The sequence below is a fragment of the Simochromis diagramma genome, unplaced genomic scaffold (genome assembly GCF_900408965.1).
Source record: "Simochromis diagramma unplaced genomic scaffold, fSimDia1.1 OVJJ01000617.1, whole genome shotgun sequence".
NCBI lineage: Eukaryota > Metazoa > Chordata > Actinopteri > Cichliformes > Cichlidae > Simochromis > Simochromis diagramma.
The window spans coordinates 1,499,334-1,517,833 of NW_024386953.1; the positions used below are offsets into that span (position 1 = coordinate 1,499,334).

Below are 18,500 nucleotides of genomic sequence, written 5' to 3' on the forward strand. Positions count from 1 at the left end.
TTATGATTCAGATCATTGAGCACTGTCAGATTACCAATAATCCCAAAAAACCTGCTGTAATTTTCTCTTCTTCACAATGCAGGAGTTCACACACCCACTGTTAAATTAAAAAGCCAATGTATAATAAAAGCGAGCTCTCTTACTATTACCTCTAGGTGTCGCTAGTTATGTTTAACGTAATCTCTCTTACCATCAGTTTTTCTGCATCAGCACGGACTTTGAGGAGCTCTGTGATGGCGTCCACAAACCCTTGGTGGTGAAAATTGCACATCTTTTCAATCTCACGGTCATGATTCCTGATCCTGGCATCAAGCTTTTCCATGAAGCGCTTGTGGGCATTGGGTTGGTCATCATAAATAGACCTGAAAGAGGAGTAGATGGGTAACAGTTTAACAAACAGCAGAAGAAAGAGGATAAAACATGAACAGAAAAATGAAAAAACAAACAAACCCTTTCTTATGTGTGTGCCAGTTTAGCTCAGTGGGTGAGCAGGCGACCACATGGCTGAAACGCAGCGGTGCGAGTCCGATCAGTGGCCCTGTGCTGCATGTGCTCAAACCCCGGTCTCTCTCCACTAACCAATAAATGCAAACTTTTCATGGTTTTAATTGAAAAATTGTACTCGTTCACTGATAAAAACCTGCACAGCTTTCTCAGGTCAACAGAGCCGCTCATCTTTCAGCTTCTGTCTTTTTGTTCAAACGTGAGCTGAAATTACAAACAATGTTGGATTTTTACACATTGGTCATCTTGACCATATCTACATAAATAGTAGGGGTGCAACGATATTCGTATCGATATTGAACCGTTCGATACAGTGCTTTCGGTTCGGTACGCATATGTATCGAACAATACAACATTTGTAATTTATTTCATCAATTTTCCTTCTGACGATGCTGTCTGTGTTGAGCGCTCAGTGAATCTGTGTTCGACTACTCCGCCTAGGCTGCACTGTCGAGCGCAGATCCACTGAGCGCTCAACACAGACAGCATAGTCAGAAGGAAGAGAGCAGGGCAAGCTAGCGAGACAGAAGTTAAGCTCTCCTTGCAACATGGACCTCATTCAGATCTGGCGTTTGGAATTATTTTGGTTTTCATGTGACGTATGACCCTGAAGGTAAGCGAGTCATGGACTAAAGTAAAACAGTATGTTGGATGTGGCATGCAATGCTCAATTACATTGGTGTGAACTAGTGTGTTAGCGCAGTTAGCTCGTTAACGTGTTTGCCGTCTAGCTCCATGCACGGGGCGATCGGCGGTAGCTCGTTAACGGAGATTTGCCGTGTTGTGGCGTTAAGGTCATTTCAACGAGATTAACCTGAAAGCACTAGTGGGAACACAACGAATATGACTGCACATTTACGCCGACATCATCCTAGTGCAAAGACAAAAACAACAAGCATGCTACTAACTTTAGCCGAGTCATTTAGACAGCTGTTAGCACATGATTCTCCTTATGCTGCTGAGAATATAGCCCAGAAGAAGCGGATAGTATAGCTTTTATTTTGGAAAGAGCCATTTCTCTGTAATAAACTCTCTTTTCCAAAGATGAGTGATTCCTCAATCAGATACAGGGCTTGCAATATCGCTAGCCCGACGTCCCGGAGCTAGCGATTTTTTCAGTCGGGCTACCAAAGTCTATCTCTTCCCTGCCCGTCGGGCTATTGTAGGAAAAATATATGTCAATGCTTTTGCATTCTTTCAGAAATGTAGCTGGGTAATTATGTCATTGGCATCGGTGAGCCACTGTCAATATGTGACATATTGAAGTCGCGTTTGAATTTGCGCTTGTTTTTTTGCTTTCACTTTGCAATCGTGCGAACTGTGTATAGTGAGCGACAGCACTGATCTGTGAGTGATGATAATTTGTGCACCAATTCCTCTGACATCGTCTTATTAATCGTTAGCTTACTATGCAAACATGACAAGTGAAATCTCCCGCAGCTTAAACATGTGAGAGGTTGATCGCGCAGAGAATCGCTGAGCTTATGTGAGTGAGCGTGTAAAAGCATTTCAGTTCTGCTGAGCCAAATAAGACAGGTCAGGGTGAAGAAGTGACAGCCAAAGAAAAGCTTACCACAAAACGGAGAAGTTATGACAAATCAGACTATAAGGCAAAAAGAAAGTGCAGCTTTATGGTTTCATGGACAAAAGAATTTCTGTGGCTGCAATATGATGAGCTAAATAACCAGGGCTGCACATAAGTGGTCCGCAGGTGCGCATTCGCTGTCAAAATAAAAAACACGCACAAGGGTTAGGGTTAAATTTAAAAACTGTACTTTTGAGTTAAAATATATATTTATAATTTTAATAAATGACAAATTAAAAATGCATGAACATTTTTTTGTATCGAAAAAATATCGAACCGTGACACCAAAGTATCGAACCGAACCGAACCGTGAATTTTGTGTATCGTTGCACCCCTAATAAATAGGTGCACTGATTTGCTGCTATTCCATTTTTATTTATATCCTTAGAAGTATATATTTGTATATTATTGGAATTTAAATTCCCATCTTATCAGTCAGATGTACCAAGAGACACCTAAAGCAGAGTGTTAGTACTGTATCAAAGCTGATACAGATTACATTCCTTCATCCTTCATGAAACATTAGGAGCCTCCCTGTAAATGCTGGCTCTGGACAAGGGCTGTGCGATATGACCAGAATCTCATATCCTGATATAAGACATCTATCGTCCGATAACGATATAAATCACAAAAATGTAACATTTTCTGTAAAGTCTGTGAATCTCGGGCAGCTCGACTTGCGTGAAGTGTTTCCTACTGGGCGTCGTGTACCTGGAGTCGAGTGTTTTAACCGATGCATGAAACGATACATTTTTAGACATAAGTTGTAACGGCCGCCGTTTTCTTTGTGAGTATTTATTACACGGTGTGTTGCGGGGAAAAGCCTGTTCTAACGTTTGAGTCTAAGGTTTATTTTTTAGCGCCTGGCGACTCTTTTTTAATTCTCATCTGTAAAAAATCTGCTCTTTCACGTGATTCAGTTTATTTTGAAAGGTCTCAACAGGATCTTGAGCTTTATTGTGAAAGGTTTATGTGGAAAATAAACAAGCGGACACGCGATGCTGTTACTGTCGTTGTTGCTAACGATAAAACAGGCGCTTGTCCGTCTGTAGTGTGGTTATATTAAATATAAGAGAAAGAGAGAACTTTAAGAAATGAATATAGCCACTGCAGTGACATCAGAACCATGAACAAATATTGCCATAAACAGTTTATTTTGCGACACCACGAAACAAACGATAGCGTAAAATGAAACGATAGATGTTTTTATATCGTCATCCGATATATATGGTTATATCGAGCAGCCCTACTCTGGACAATCAGCCAACGGTAGACTAAAACACAGTGGGACCAAAAACAACAGAGTGGGAGCTTAAGGTAGCAATCCAAAGACAGCACAAAGAGCTGGAGTAACAATACTGCAACAGGTGTAGAACTTTCAATTTCAGAACATACAGAATATTTCATATTTGTTTTAACGGGCAGTCAGCTTTCCTTTAATGAAATAAACGTTTCCTGATTGCTTCTTGCACTGATCAGTTTTTGTTACTGTACATGGTGAATGTAAACATGTCATACATACTTTTCTATGACATGTTTTGACTAATAAACTGAATTATTTCAGCCTTTGTATGAAAATCTAGCATGAGCACAACTGCATCATTTGTAAAAATAATTACTAGGAAGAGATCAGGAACATAACAAGGCAACTACAAAGTATTGTATGTTTCTGATATTTCCTGAACCAGGAGTGATAATAGCCATGCAGACTGCTTCTACAAACACTTGTGAGAGAAATGTGGGGCACTCTCCGGAGCTCAGTGAAGTCGACAGGATGCCACATGTGCAACAAGTACAGCTGTGAAATTTCCTCACTAAATATTCCACAGTCAACTGTTAGAGGTATTATAATGAAGTGGAAGCAAATAGAAACGACAGCAACTCAGCCACAAAGTGGTAGGCCACGTGAAATCACAAAGGGAGGTGCATAGTGCAGAGAGGTCGATCGCTACAGACCTCAAAACTTCACTCGGTGGAGAGTTTCATGGCCGAGCAGCTACATCCCAGCCTACAATACTGGCATAACCTTCCATTTAATGGAATTACTACGCCATCTAGTGACACTGAAGAGGAATAGCATGAGTATTGTTGTGAACCTACCAGTGACTCACTCAAGTCACAACAACAGTTGCCTCAAGGTGCTTTATATTGTAAGGTAGACCCTACAATAATACATACAGAGAAAAACCCAACAATCATATGACCCCCTATGAGCACTTTGGTGACAGTGGGAAGGAAAAACTCCCTTTTAACAGGAAGAAACCTCCAGCAGAACCAGGCTCAGGGAGGGGCGGGGCCATCTGCTGCGACCCTTTGGGGTGAGAGAAGGAAGACAGGATGAAGACATGCTGTGGAGGAGACAGAGATTAAAGGCAGAGAGGTGTATACACACATACTCAGTGGAAATCCGAATTACTCCATGAATTGCGAATCATCAAGACCTCAAATAATAATTGTTCTGCAAAACTACTGTCAACCTGCAGCAACATGAACTGCCATTGTTTAGAAAACCACACACCTGTGTATAAAGGCTCCCACAGTTTACACTGCACGCCAAGACAAACACCAGTCCATGAAGTGCTGAGAAAAAATCTGTGTAGATAACAAACTGCAGTGAGGCAAAGATGAGAAGAGTGAAGTTACTCCAGCTCATTCTGCCAAAAACATTTTCTCACAGTTGTAGGGTTTATTATCTTTGACACATACAGTTCTTAGCTTTTAGATTTTTCCATATTTCCAATAAAAACAAGGAATACTTTGAACCTGTTTTTAATTGAATTTCTCTGGTAAATACGTCTATGCACATATGTATACTGAATCCACATTTTTTCACAGATTTGGCCTTGTAAAGATAAGATTAGTTAAGATAACCTTTATTAGTCCCAGGCTAATAGGCTGCCGACCTTTGCCAGCGCACGTGGTACTAAGCTTTTGATCAGCTGTAAAACAGCCTGTTTCAGTGTAAGCACTGTTTTCAGTAAACTGCATGCTCAAAAAGTGTTTTGTCTCACTCCCCTTTCTTCTTGTTGCATGTTGAAGCTCAATCAAAAAGATCAAAATGTGATTTTTGACATTTCTTAAGTGATCTTAAACTTTTGATCGGGACTGTATGAATGAGGAAAGATGCGTAAAGCATTGTGAGGGCTCAGGTATAAAAGAACCAGTCCAGTCCAACAAGGCTATCTGACAGGACATTATATTAGTACATGTTGTGGTAAAAATTAAATAATGATCCTTAAACCCTACTGCTCAAAGTACTGCTTGCACAAAAACACCTTGATATAATGCAATATTATTTTGAAGCCACCTCACCTGGGTCTAGGTTGCCTTGAGAAGTAACTGTAACAGTATTTAAACATCAGTCAAAAACTTCCCATCAGCAAATCAATCAAATATCTTTGATGGATAAAAAACAGCATTTAGCCTTTCATCCGTGACTTGTCTCCGCTGGGCTTTTTTGTAAGTGTGATAAACATGGATTTAAATTAAGGTTGAAATTTATGGCATTGCAACATCGGCCATGAAGCAAAGCTGCAGCTGTGCCAAAAAAAGCAACGCAACAACGAAAATTATCTTCAGCTATAGATATTGATCTGGACACAGACATCCATCATTTTAAATGAAACTTGATCCATTTCATCCAAAGATTTGAATTTGATAATTGCAGCAACTGTCACAGATTCACATTTAGGTGCTTTTCTTATGAAGACCTGAGCTGTTTATCTGCTTTCCACAGAGCCAGCTTAACAACAGTCTGATGGCTTTTTGTTATATTAAGTGCTACAGTTTCTTCAAAGAACATTTAGAAATTTTAATCAACAACAACTTTCAGTCTAATTTAATCCAAGGGATCGTGTAGGGTTTGCATCCAGCTGTCTCACTATAATGAGACTCATGCAAGTAACAGTTTATTTATTTATTTCATTTATGTGGAGGAATACACACGAATTATTTTGCCAGTGACACAGGAGTGGGAACTTTGTGCCTCTGAGATATGCTGCTCCCCACAGTATATCACCACCTGCCATGGAACAGTGGAGAAAGATCAGCCAACTGACATGTGACAGTTTACGGCTGCCACGATTACATCGACTATCAAAATCGCCTAAACCAGTTTAATAGTCGACCCGTCGTCTGAAGCTTTGCAAAATCCTGAACAACACAGGAATAAGTAGTAGCACTTAAGTGTATAATAACAGACTGAAACAGAAGATTCAAGTCAGTTTAATTTACACAGCGCCACATCACAACAACAGTCGCCTCAAGGTGCTTTATATTGATAGACCCTACAATAATACATACAGAGAAAACCCAACAATCATATGGACCCCATATGAGCAAGGTGACAGTGGGAAGGAAAAACTCCCTCTTAACAGGAAGAAGATGGCCCACCATATCCCAGAATTCATAGCGCGGCTCAGCCAATTCCAGTTTCCAACAATAGCGGCAGCTACTTAGTTTTAATATTACTCTTTCTGGGTCACAAAATAAATTTTTAATATATTTTCAGGTGAGAACGTAGCTGTGCAAACTTCAAATATCTGCTCGGTTTATCAAGACATCACATATTTGCAAAATATGTTACCCACCAGCTCGATAGGTGACCGTCCTGTTATATGTTAGATAGCAAGGAGCAGACGGCGGAGTTCATCAAACTCCACCGAGACGATCTCCAAATTTCATTAAAACTTTAATAAACTATCATCTTGTCTTTATTTTTAGTTGGCACACACCTGAAACACTTCCAGCTGTAAGCTAATGATAGTTATATAAGAGCAGATGCTACTGGTGCAATAAGCTGTACGTTTTACGTCCGATGGATCTGATTAGTCGACTAATCGCAAAAATAATCGGTGACTAGTCGACTATGAAAATAATCGTGTGTGGCAGCCCTGATGGACAACCATCACAATTTTGCTCGGAGGAATCTCAAACGTTTCTACAGTCTGCTCATCTGATGTTAGCGCTACGCTGTTCTTCATTAGTACGATGAGATTAACACATCCTGTTTGTTCTTTGGTTTTTAAATGAGACTTTATCCTGGACAAACTCATGGGCTGTTTTTGTATTTGGCCAGTAACCATTTTCCAGTGTGGTGGATAAGTTCTGTTCTTCTTTGTCTGAGAAATCAATTCTGCATTTTCTGTCACCCCAGAGTTCAAAATACTGGTTCATTATTATTTTAAAAAACAGATATTTGGTCTTATATTTTTAAAAAAATCTTTTACTGCCCAGGCTTTTTCCCAACAATTTAAGGTGAAGGGAGAACAAAGACAAGCAATGCACTCATTTTCAAACTGCTCCTTTCTTTAACTGTCAAAGATTTATGTGTTGTGCTTTTCTTGTGCAGACTTGAGCAGTTAAGCAAAGTGAGAGAGTATCAGCATCTAAATTATTTTATGTGGAACACAGCAGGCTAGTGCTGATACACAGGCATGGAAATCAACTGAAACACAGGTGCACAGGGCTGCTTTACATACAGCCACACACAGAAAAATCCCTTTTAACTGAAAACTTAAAAGGTCAGAGAATCATTCTCTTATGTATTAAAAGAAAACTATTGAGAATATGCACTGTTGATAAACTGTCTGCTATTTAATTTAAAAAAGTCACATTTATAGAGTGAATGTAAAAATTTCGATATTTTTAAATAGAGTCACTCTCTAAACAGATTTATTAGTTTAGTCATGCAATATGGCTTATGTTTATTGTTTTATTTTTACTGCACAGTCTTCAATAAAATATATGCAAAATATTTTGGTTTGATATCATTATTGTTACTAATATTCTTTAGGGCTGCAGCTGTTGGTAATTTAATTAAACGATTAAACTATAGATTATTTCGTTAATTAATCAAGTAATTGGATAAGAAAAATGTTGGTCTTATTAATGAGAAATAATAGATATTGAAAAGAGAAAGAGTCTTTCAAAATGCTCATTGGTTCCATTTTAGAAAAGGCAATCTTTGGAGTTTCATTTTTAGTTTCAGGTTTCATTTGTCAAAAACAAAAACACCAAACCTTTTCTATTACGGGGCAAATTAAATGTTATTCTCAAAGAAAACTTTTTCTTATAAAACGCAAAAAACATAAATCTGTACTCTGAGTTTTTGTACGCGTTTGAGTGTGCAGTGAATGAGTCCGTTTGAGTCACACAGTCCAGCGGCTCACAGTTTGGTAACCTATGTGCATTTTTATTGGCTTGTGATTTTTCACTGTGTGAAACGATAGAGCAGCTACAAAGTTTGCTTTTCTTCACATCAGACTTCTTTGATCAGGTGCTTTGATGGAGGATTCCTGCTCACATTTTCCCAGTAAATGTTTTAATGGGGATCAAAGGAACAGCGCTGCTGCTTTAGATGCTAGAAGCCTTATTCAAACAAAGCTCACCTTCTCAGTAACGGCTCCGCCCCTTTTATCTTTGCATTGCGTAAAGAGACGCTTGCAAAAAAAATTTATACTTCACACAATTTCATTGAGACAGTATTTATATTATTTCACTTTCAATCTGAAAAATGTTATGAAAACATTGACATAAATATGGTCTGGTGCACACCATGCTTCCCTTTAGACTCACCTCTCTTCCTTCCATGTAAAATAGGACGGCTGCTGTCAGCCTTTAGCAAGCTCGATAATCTAAGCTGTCTTTAATATCTCTATATTTACACGATGTCTGTGAAGGTTCTCAGTCATCCAGGTCATCGTGGTCTAAGGAGCTTGGAAAGAAGAGCGTCTGGGCGATGTTCTTTCTTTCAATTTTGCCATTTCCCCTCAACAGCTGTCCATAGTGGACCTCATCACAGCCACAGAAACAGCCATACGGACTGATAAAATATCACAAACAGAAGCAGAGCAAATCAGGATGAAAGTTTCAGCCACCCTCTCCAGTCCCTCCGTCTAACCTCACAGTACAAGAAAAAGAAGGCCGTCGCTTCCTGAGCAAAGTTCACAACATCACACGCACACACACACAACAGGTTACCACACAAAGATTACTACACTCCTCAGTGACTCCTACGAAGCCTTAAAGCGAGACCCCACAAGCAGCTACAAAAAGAAAGTTATCACTTAGACCTTGAAAAGGACAAAACCATTGACCATCCTACATTTCAAAACACTCTTGTACTTCTCACTGTCCCTTCTGATTTTCTTTTCCTGCATCGTTCTTTCTCCCTTTCCTATCCCTCAGTCATGTCTGTCCCGTCTGTAACAACTGAAAATAAAATAAATAATAACAACAAAGGTCGATCAAATGGACCAATACAGCAAAGCTGTGATGATCCATTTGGCAAAGTAAATCCATTGGGTCTCCTTGTTGGTCTTCAGACAACAATTCTGACGGCTAAAGAACCAAATGGGACAGGCAAAAAATAAATAAATATATACTCTTGTACACATTTAAGGCTTTTCATCATCTCTCCCCTCCATATCTCTCTGATGTGGTTCAGATCACCACCCCATCCCAGTGTCTCTCCCCATCTTGCCGCCATGGGGAGCAGGGCTTTCAGCTGCTCCTCCACTTTGGAATTCCCTTCCTCCTGATTTAAGAAATATCGCTTCCTTGTCTCTCTTTAAGTCCCAACTCAGAACTCACTTGTTCAAAACAGCTTATCACACATAAACTCTCCACTCTGCTATTTTTCAATGTGTTTTATGTCTTATGCTTTTATGATTGTGTAAACTGCTGGCTTCATGTTGCGTTTATTGTTCTGCTGAGTGCAGTGTCCTTGAGTGTTCTGAAAGGAGCTTTCAAATAAAATGTATTATTATTATTATTATATCATTGTCTATACCCAGGGGATGCCATACACTGTATTTACAGACTTCCTGAGATCCATAAAGAAGGCGTCCCACTCAGACCCATTGTCAGCAGCATAAACTCAGCCACTTACAACATTTCCAAACACCTTGCTGGCATCCTAGCCACCCTGGTGGGGACCACCACATCCAATCAAAAACTCCACCGACTTCACCAGCTTCACCAGTGTTGAGATCCCTTCCTACTCACATTCCCCCCACTGTCCCTCTGGGGGGAAACTCCCACAGGGCTTAAATCTGGGACTCTCCACCATTTTACCCTAGAACTGAAGAAGCTTCTTGGATGAGAGTCTTCGAACAACTTCAAGTCCAGACGCTTTTCTTTCCAAGCTCCTTAGATATCTACGTGATGTTTATGCTTGAAAAGCAGTAGCAAGTTAACGCGTTAGCTCGTTAGCACCATGCAGCCCTCACACGGGGCGATCCGTGTTAACTCGCTAACGGGGATTTGCCACGTTAATGCGGTTATGGCATTAACGTCGTATTAACGAGCACTCGTTTTTTTACATCAGAGTTTGTTGATCAAGTGCTTTGATGAACGACTGCTGCTAGCTTTTTCCCAGTCAAGGCTTTAATGCTGGTTACTGGGACAATGCTGCTGCTTTGGACACTAGGAAAAAAACCTGTTTTCTATCACTCAACCTGAGCTTATCTTCTCACTAACGGCACCACCTCTTTGCTCTTCGCAGTGTGACTCCAGTTCCACGGGCTTCGTGGGCTTAATGTTGTATGTATTCCTGGCAACTCATTTCTTAATTGACTAAATGGGGAAAAAACTATTTAGATTAACAGACTAGTTTAAAGGTAACAGACACTTAAATTTGGGGCACGTTTCTCCAAAACTGCCTGAACGACTGCATTTCAAACTTTAAAAGTTCCAAAGTTCTGTTTTGAATCACAGATGTGGGTGAAACGTTACAGCTAAACGAAACATGCTTTGAGAATTTTTTATTATCGAATTTGGCCGAACTCTTGGCATAACTGGTTATATAAACACCCGCACATGATTGTGCCAAATACATGCAGCTTCTTGACAATAACAGAACTGATAATGGATTTAAATAAGTCAGAATTTCAGGTGAAGGGGGGCACAGTGAAAGCGAACCCATATCAAAATATTCAAATTTAAACCGTCTTCCCATTTTTATGTGTGGCATTAGATTACAATAACGGTTCATGTGGCAAACACAACACTCATGACTGTCATAATGTAACGAACTGACAAAATCCTTCACACACTATGAAAATGTTAATCTGTCCCTCTGAGGACTACAGACGCGCCTCAGTGTGACACTGTTTTTTACATCCCTCGAACAGCACGCTTGTTCAAGTCTAAGAAACAACTAAAGATATCATTTAACTCCACAATTTAACACTGTAGATCAAAATAAAAGGAATTTCATTTCCTTCAGCTCTGATCATAACAAACGAATCGAAGGAGTAGACATTTTTTAATAAATATGGCTAAAAATCAGCACAAAGAACACATGACAGGAAACATCAGCACGTCTACTACAGCAAACAGGTATCTGTAGACATGGAGCCTGTAGTGCCACAAGCCTGACTCACCTGCAGAAAATCAGAGTTATCATAGTTTTGCAAGTTTTTATATTTATTTCAGTTTCAGTTCAAGAGTGACTTTTCTTTTTAGTTTTTATTGTTTTTAAAACTAAACATTTTCATAGTTTCAGTGTTAGTTTGAGTCTTTTTAATTATTAATGTGTGAAGGGCTTATGTCAGAGGCAAGACTTTTACAGATATTAAAATTAAAAACATTTTGTAGACACCCAAAGTATCAAGAAGTATGTCCAATAACCCTTCATCAGTAAAGTTGCACTTTTTGTTTTAGCAAACTAAACAATAAAACCAAGCATATTATCTCAATATTTGTATTTTATTTATTTTAGTTTATTCAAGTTTATAACATTTCTCAGTCAGTTATATATTTTTTTTAAATGTTTGGCTTTCATTACAGTTAACATTTTTAACACTATTTTTAGTGTAGTTTTAGTTAACTATAACAACCTTAGTGGAAAGCAAGCTTTAGCTGCTTGTCTGGGGTCAACTGGAGGTTAGTAATGCGTAACTCAGTATGAGTTACAAAAAACACCCGACAAACTACTTAACGAGGACATGAAACACTACACGTATCAAAGCTAACTCACATCATGGAAAACTGACAGTTTATGAAGCTGGATTTCAGAAATAAATTTGGACTTTTATTGAAGTGATTGTCATAATTGCAGAACAACATGCATCATTGCTAATGCAGGGCACAAAGCTGCACACCTTTCAGTCACGATTTCTTTCTTTTTCTGATGTTAATTTTTTTAGTTTTTCTTCTTCTTTGCTGTCAGTTTGGAGTAAAATGTTCAATGTTCATGATGCTCGATTTGAGGCGCCGGCATGATTAACGACTGAAGAATGTGATCAGTGGCTTTAAATGCTGCTGTTTGGAGAGTCTTTGACATTTTTAATGAAACAGTTCTAGTGTTTGAATTCACATCTGAGTGTTTCTTAGTTTTAGACTAGTCGGTTGGTCTAAATTGTTTTTAGGAACATTCCTAATACACTCTCACACATATACACACGACCATCTATGATTTGTCTGGAGTTTGGACACATATAATGAGCTTCATATAACAAATACTTTTTTTAATCTGAGGCAAAGGTTGGTTACATTTTCTCTGAATTTGAATGTCTGGTTCACTCTTGACTTAATATACTAAAGTCCCCTCAGACATGACTTCTGTGGAGCGACAGACTGACCTGCAGTTGGAGTTACTTTGTTAAACAAATCAGCTGCTTCACCTAATCAAATTTAAATCCTCCGCCAGCTCAACTACCAAGGGTGAAGTCAAAGTTCGTATCTGGCACAAGACGGTAAAACCAGGGGCAGAAACATGAGACAAAACAACTACGCTGCCAGTTTATGAGTGTTGGAGTCAATGGAACACACCCTACGGTGTTGCAATGGGAGGACTGTCAGTTATACTGAAATTCTTGCTAAATAGTTTCTGGTCTGGTAATGTGCCAAACATTTATCACACTTATCAACACTTACAGTGAAAGAGAGCCACTGATGCACAAACAGCTCATAATATTACAAAAACAAAACTAATACTGAAGCTAACACAAACTAAACTTAAAAATACATGTAAAGCAAACCAATTTCATACACTAACCTAAACTAAACTTAAATGAATAAAAATGAAAACTAACTAGATGTTGTAATATACCTCTGTGCTACTCATAGATTCCCCTCTACACAATTTTGTATTTGTGTGTGTGTGCCTGTGTTTGGGGGGCTTGCATTAGAACAATCCTTGAACAAAAGCACTTAATCCTGCTCTGCAGGTTAACGCTGGATGGAACCGTTGACAGGCTTCTGCAGCTTTTAGCCGTGGGTCTGCGCAGAATGACAGACATTGCACAGACTCTGCTGTCACAAAATACGCAGTTACTGCAATACTTTTTCATCGCTTTGGATGACAGTTTGCAACAGAAACATCAGCAGTACAAAAGAACCAGCCAAAAGAAAATGGGGTGTCCATTCCTAAACAAGGGGCTTCCTCTGTAGCATTGACATTGTTATGAAAAATCTGATACGGATCAGAAAATTTAACTGTGCAAATTATGCAGCAAACTGGTCCCCATCAACTTTACAAAAATCACTGATTCCAGATACATAGGACTCAGCTGCATTTATATTATGAGTGCAACAACAGATATGAAGACAAGCTAAACAGCACACTGATTGATGGACTGATTCTTTTACAGCACTTTTCTAATTTATCTGCGCACTCAAAGTGCTTTATGCAACTTGCCTAAGATTCACACACGGAGAGCAACTTGGGGTTATTATCTTATATTATCTGCTCAAGGATATTTGACATAGACTGGATGGAACTGCTAACGTTCAGATTAGCAGATGACCTGCTCGACCACCTCAGCTACAGCAGCCCCAACTCATTGAACCAAGACTGGACACTCGGTCGTCAATGTTTACAGACGGGCTATTTTTGTGACCACCACAGAGGAGACATCATAATAGCCAGAGGTTTGAATCATAAGAACTGCGTGACTGTCATCTGGTATGTGTCACTACGTATGATGCAACATAACTGGTGTTTGGTACTAATATTAGTAGTTATTTGGTAGGGCTGTGCGTTATGACCAAAATCTCATATCCTGATATAAAACATTTATCGTCCCGACAACGATATAAATCACAAACATTTTACATTTTCTGTAAAATGTAAAATGTTAGTTAATTCTTAAAAATTAATAAAAATGAAGTTAATTCCACAGTGACCGTCAAATCCTTGAAAAAATGTTGCCGTAAACAGTTTATTTTGTGACACCACAAAACAAACGACAGCGTAAAATGAAACGACAGACGTTTTCTTATCATCATCCGATATATATCGTTATACTGAACAACCCTATTATTTGGTACTAGTTATTTTGTGTTTTTGTACTGCACTTTGGTCCAGGCTGCTGTTGTAATTAAATGTGCCATATAAATAAGTAAATGATAACTCCCATATTTATTTTCTTTTAAGTGTTTATTAGCCTTATATAGTTGTAAGTGTTTTGATATTTTTATATTAAATATATGCTGTGAGCCTTATATTGCTATAGTTTCTATTTCATTGGCATTTGGTATCTTATGTTGGGCCTTTGGTCATTTTGTTATTGAAAAGTGTTTTAGATTTTATACACTCATGTTTTATATTTACATTGCTAGTCACCAAGTGCTTTTGATAATTTAACTGAAATGTAAAAAAGAAACAGTACTTTCCATGTTGTAATTATATAGACTATTCACTGAATTTACAAAAATGCCCTATATTATGATATACAGTGGGTAAAATAAGTCTTGAACACGTCACCAATTTTCTAAGTAAATTATTTTGAAATGCTGCTTACTTGAAATTCTCACCAGATGTCACTGTGTATATCGTTATCGGGATAAGAACTGGCTTTTAACAGGATAAGAGATTTTGGTCAGTGACAAAGAAATCAGCCAAAAGATTATGGACCACCATATGTAAGAACAGGGTCCTTGTTTCTTCTAGTATGTTTACTGTGTTATCTACAAGAACGTCAAAAGAAATCTTGCATTATATAATATTACTGATCAACAGAACCTGCAAGATTACACGAGAGGAAAGCAACCACAGCCATTTCTGGATCTAACATTTGTTTTTGGTGCGCACACACATAAGTTCATGCTTTTGAAGTTAACATGTATGTGAGGGAGCAGCTACACTGATCACTACTGAACTCATAAAAATGGATGGCAGGCATTTTTGGACGTTGGCTAGATTTTAATTTCAGGTTTAATTAAAGTATGATTTGCAGAGATGACAGTTTATTCTCTCAACTTTCATCCATCCATTTCCTTCCGCTTCTCCTTTTCAGGGTCGCAGGGGGCGCTGGAGCCTTTCCCAGCTGTCTTGGGGTGAGAGGCAGGGTACACCCTGGTCAGACAACCAATCGCACTCACATTCACTCCCACATCTACACCTATGGGCAATTTAGTGTTTCCAGTTAACCTATCTCCACTCAACTTTCTATTACATCAATTGTTTTGGTGGATTACAGAATGCTGTGTTAATGAGGACATTACTAAGAATGCAGGAGTCAAGCCATTTTACACAAACTAGACTAAACATGTTAGTAAAATTATTAAAAGTCATAAGAACCAAACAAATATGATAACTGTTTTAGCTGTTCAGATTTTATCTGTGTTTTTGGTTAAATTCAGCAAATGTATTTATCGTTGCTTGTTTAAACTGGCAGATTTGTACAGTCCATCTTCGCTCCTGTGTGTCTGAAAGTGGGACATTACCTCCCCAGTGTCTATTTTGTATTCTTTGTATTTCACTTGCACAGTATGTACTATGGAGGGCGGCCAGTGCTGCCTTAATGGTTAGCATGTTTGCCCCCCTGCTTCACAAAAATGGTCTTGGATATTTGCAATCTCAAGCAGGACAACAGAATAATTATGGACATGACGCCCAACACTAAAGAAGACGTGCCCTCCCTCCTGCACTCCGAAACAAGTGAATCTATGCTAGCACAAAAGAAGAAGACCTTGTGAAGATGCTGAAGGAAACAGGTACAAATGTTTCATTGAAACAAATATGCCAACATAACCTGCATTCCTCAGCAAGGTCAGATTGTCTTTTTTATCTACAAAAAAAGACATAGTGAGGACATGTCTTTGCCTAAGTCCTCTGGTTTATCCTTAACGACTGTTGTACTGACTGGAACTACAAGGACGATGCTTTCAGGCTGGCACAGCTCCAATAGTGATTTATAAGACTGAACATGAGTGCCAAGTGGTAATGTTAATACTGGAGTAACTGACTCGCTGTTACCATCATGAAAAGAGAAGTCAGTCCACCACACAACACCCAGTGTTTATGACTCTGTCCACTGAGCCATATAATAGTCCACACCCAGGAAAGGCCTATGCACTGCACTAGAGCTGCATTTGGAAAAGAACAGCACGTGTTATTATCCAGGAAATATTCACTAATATTAGCTATAAGAAAAATCCCGTTTTTAGCCCGACCCTTTCAATTAGTATTCTTATTATTAGTAAGCTCTACAGTAAGCAAAGCAAACCCCTATGATCACTGACAGCACGTCACTGTCATTTTACAACACCCGACCAAGCTGCCAAGAGATGAAGAAAAGACAGCGTCACCGTAGAGATAAGAGATGAAGACACGCGCTGAGAAAGCTAGATAGCATTGTTACCTGGAGGGTAAACACTCATCACTTTCCCCAGGTATGAGAAACAACCACGGCCTACAGGCACGTCTACAGGACAGGTGTGACAGGTGGAAGCATTCAACTAATGTTATTCACTGTGGCCTCGGAAGCTACTTTGGCATCTAATTGCCTAAAATAACCAGTGCGGTGTGTTGGGGAACGTCAGGCTGAGCAAACCGGCATCCTGTGTCACTACTGTCGCCCACATAACACAACACCACAGGGTCAGTGTTCTTATCCGCTCGTGGCATTCGTTTTATTTTAGCCAACAACTATCCAAAATCGTTACCTGTTAGCCGTTAGCTAACTCAAGCTGCACAACGACGTAAGGATGTGAAGTCCCACAGCCACACCCACAAATGATGTTGACATTTTTGACAGGTCACTAGTCATCCATCCTTACACATAACCTAAAAGATTACCTCACAGTCACTGCTGCTAACACGACAGCTAGCCCCATTCCTCATTTCAACACTATCTAGACTGTTGGCTAAAATAGCCAGCGCTAGCCTGCTACTGGGTAAGGCTAAGCTAGGTCTTAAACAAAAGGTGTGATCATGTAATACACAGTGAAAAACACAGGACCTATGTTGCTAAGGGCGTTTTTAGAAGCTATATATTCTTACCGAAGAGTCGGACCGACACAAGCTGTGTCGGTGCTTTCAATTTCCTGTAAAATCCGCTCGTGCTCCGTTATACACTCCAGGGTTTCACTGTCCGCCATGATTGTTATGTGCATATTACGGCTATCACTGCAGCTACAGCGGAGCATAGGTCAGTGTGAGGTCCGGCCTGTGGGAGGCGCACTACGGTCGTGTTGACCCCGGTGATTGCGGCTTTGTTTCCGCATAGCCTGTGCCTGGTTCCTCAAACATTGTACCACATGGAAAACCACACGGGTTTTGACTGTTTATGATCTTATCATAAATACTGTATAGCGAGTGGTTTGCATGGTTAGCAGTAAAAAACAGGAAAATAATTTGTACTGTCATTCACACGGTACTTGTAATAATAAAGATGCCTGCTATCAAATGAGCTTTAGTGGCTTCTATTTGATTCATCTCAGTTCTGCTGTAGATACATTTTAAATAACAACATGCAGAGGAGGTTATTTACATCTTTATAGTTTGTTTGTTTTTGTTTTGTTAAATCAAGATACAATTCTGGTAAAGCCTGACAAATGATACACACTGACGCTAATAATACTAAGCTTTTTTCATATTAAATGTCTGTAATTGAACTCACAGTTTAATCAAAGCAAACACAGTTTGCATGTGTCCGCTAGCTTCTAAGTGCGTTTTTTCCTGGTCTTGGTATTAAGATAAACCAGCGTTTTAAATGTTGTAATTTAGCTAAATCAGTCCACCTTCAGTTGTGTTCAGCAGATAAATCTTGGGTGTGTTTTGGAGTTTACCTTAAGGTGGTTCCAAGAGGTAAGTCCACAGATTCCAACTCTGCAAAAATATTCCCAAAAGCCTTCTTTTCTTCTTCTTTGCTTTCTGCTTCGCTTTGACGAGGCGGCTCAGGTAAAGCAGCATAGATCCTGTCACTAGCCATTCTCTCTTAGTGAAGTATGTCTTAAGTATGAAGACTAAAAATCTGTACGTGTAAGAGAGGATTTTTTTTGTGTGTGTGTGTGTGTGTGTGTGTGTGTGTCGTGCAGGACACCTGCTGTGGTCAGCAGAAAAAAGGGTGCAACAGGAAAAAGAGACCTTGTGATTCACTGAACTTTGAAGCCAACAAAACTAATTTCAGCTGTTCTGTGTTAGTAGCTGTGGCTTTATTCACCTCTGAAAAGTAAAACC

The 18,500-nt window shown here is 39.2% G+C and overlaps 1 protein-coding gene across 8 annotated transcripts in view; it reads right to left on the bottom strand.

The window, feature by feature from the left end:
• exoc6 (exocyst complex component 6) overlaps positions 1–18,287 on the bottom strand; it is a 63,638-nt gene extending 45,351 nt beyond the window's left edge. The window contains exons 1-2 of one of the 8 annotated variants that reach the window (XM_040038541.1): positions 18,110–18,287; positions 191–362 (exon numbers count right to left, since the gene is read on the bottom strand). In XM_040038541.1, coding sequence (XP_039894475.1) covers positions 191–362; positions 18,110–18,252 — 315 coding nt within the window. In that variant the 5' untranslated portion in view covers positions 18,253–18,287. Of the gene's footprint in view, positions 1–190; positions 363–17,321; positions 17,560–18,109 lie in introns of those variants that run through there. The other 7 variants (XM_040038544.1, XM_040038540.1, XM_040038538.1 and 4 more) reach the window with 7 other exon arrangements.
• Between the last annotated feature and the right edge of the window lie 213 nt (positions 18,288–18,500).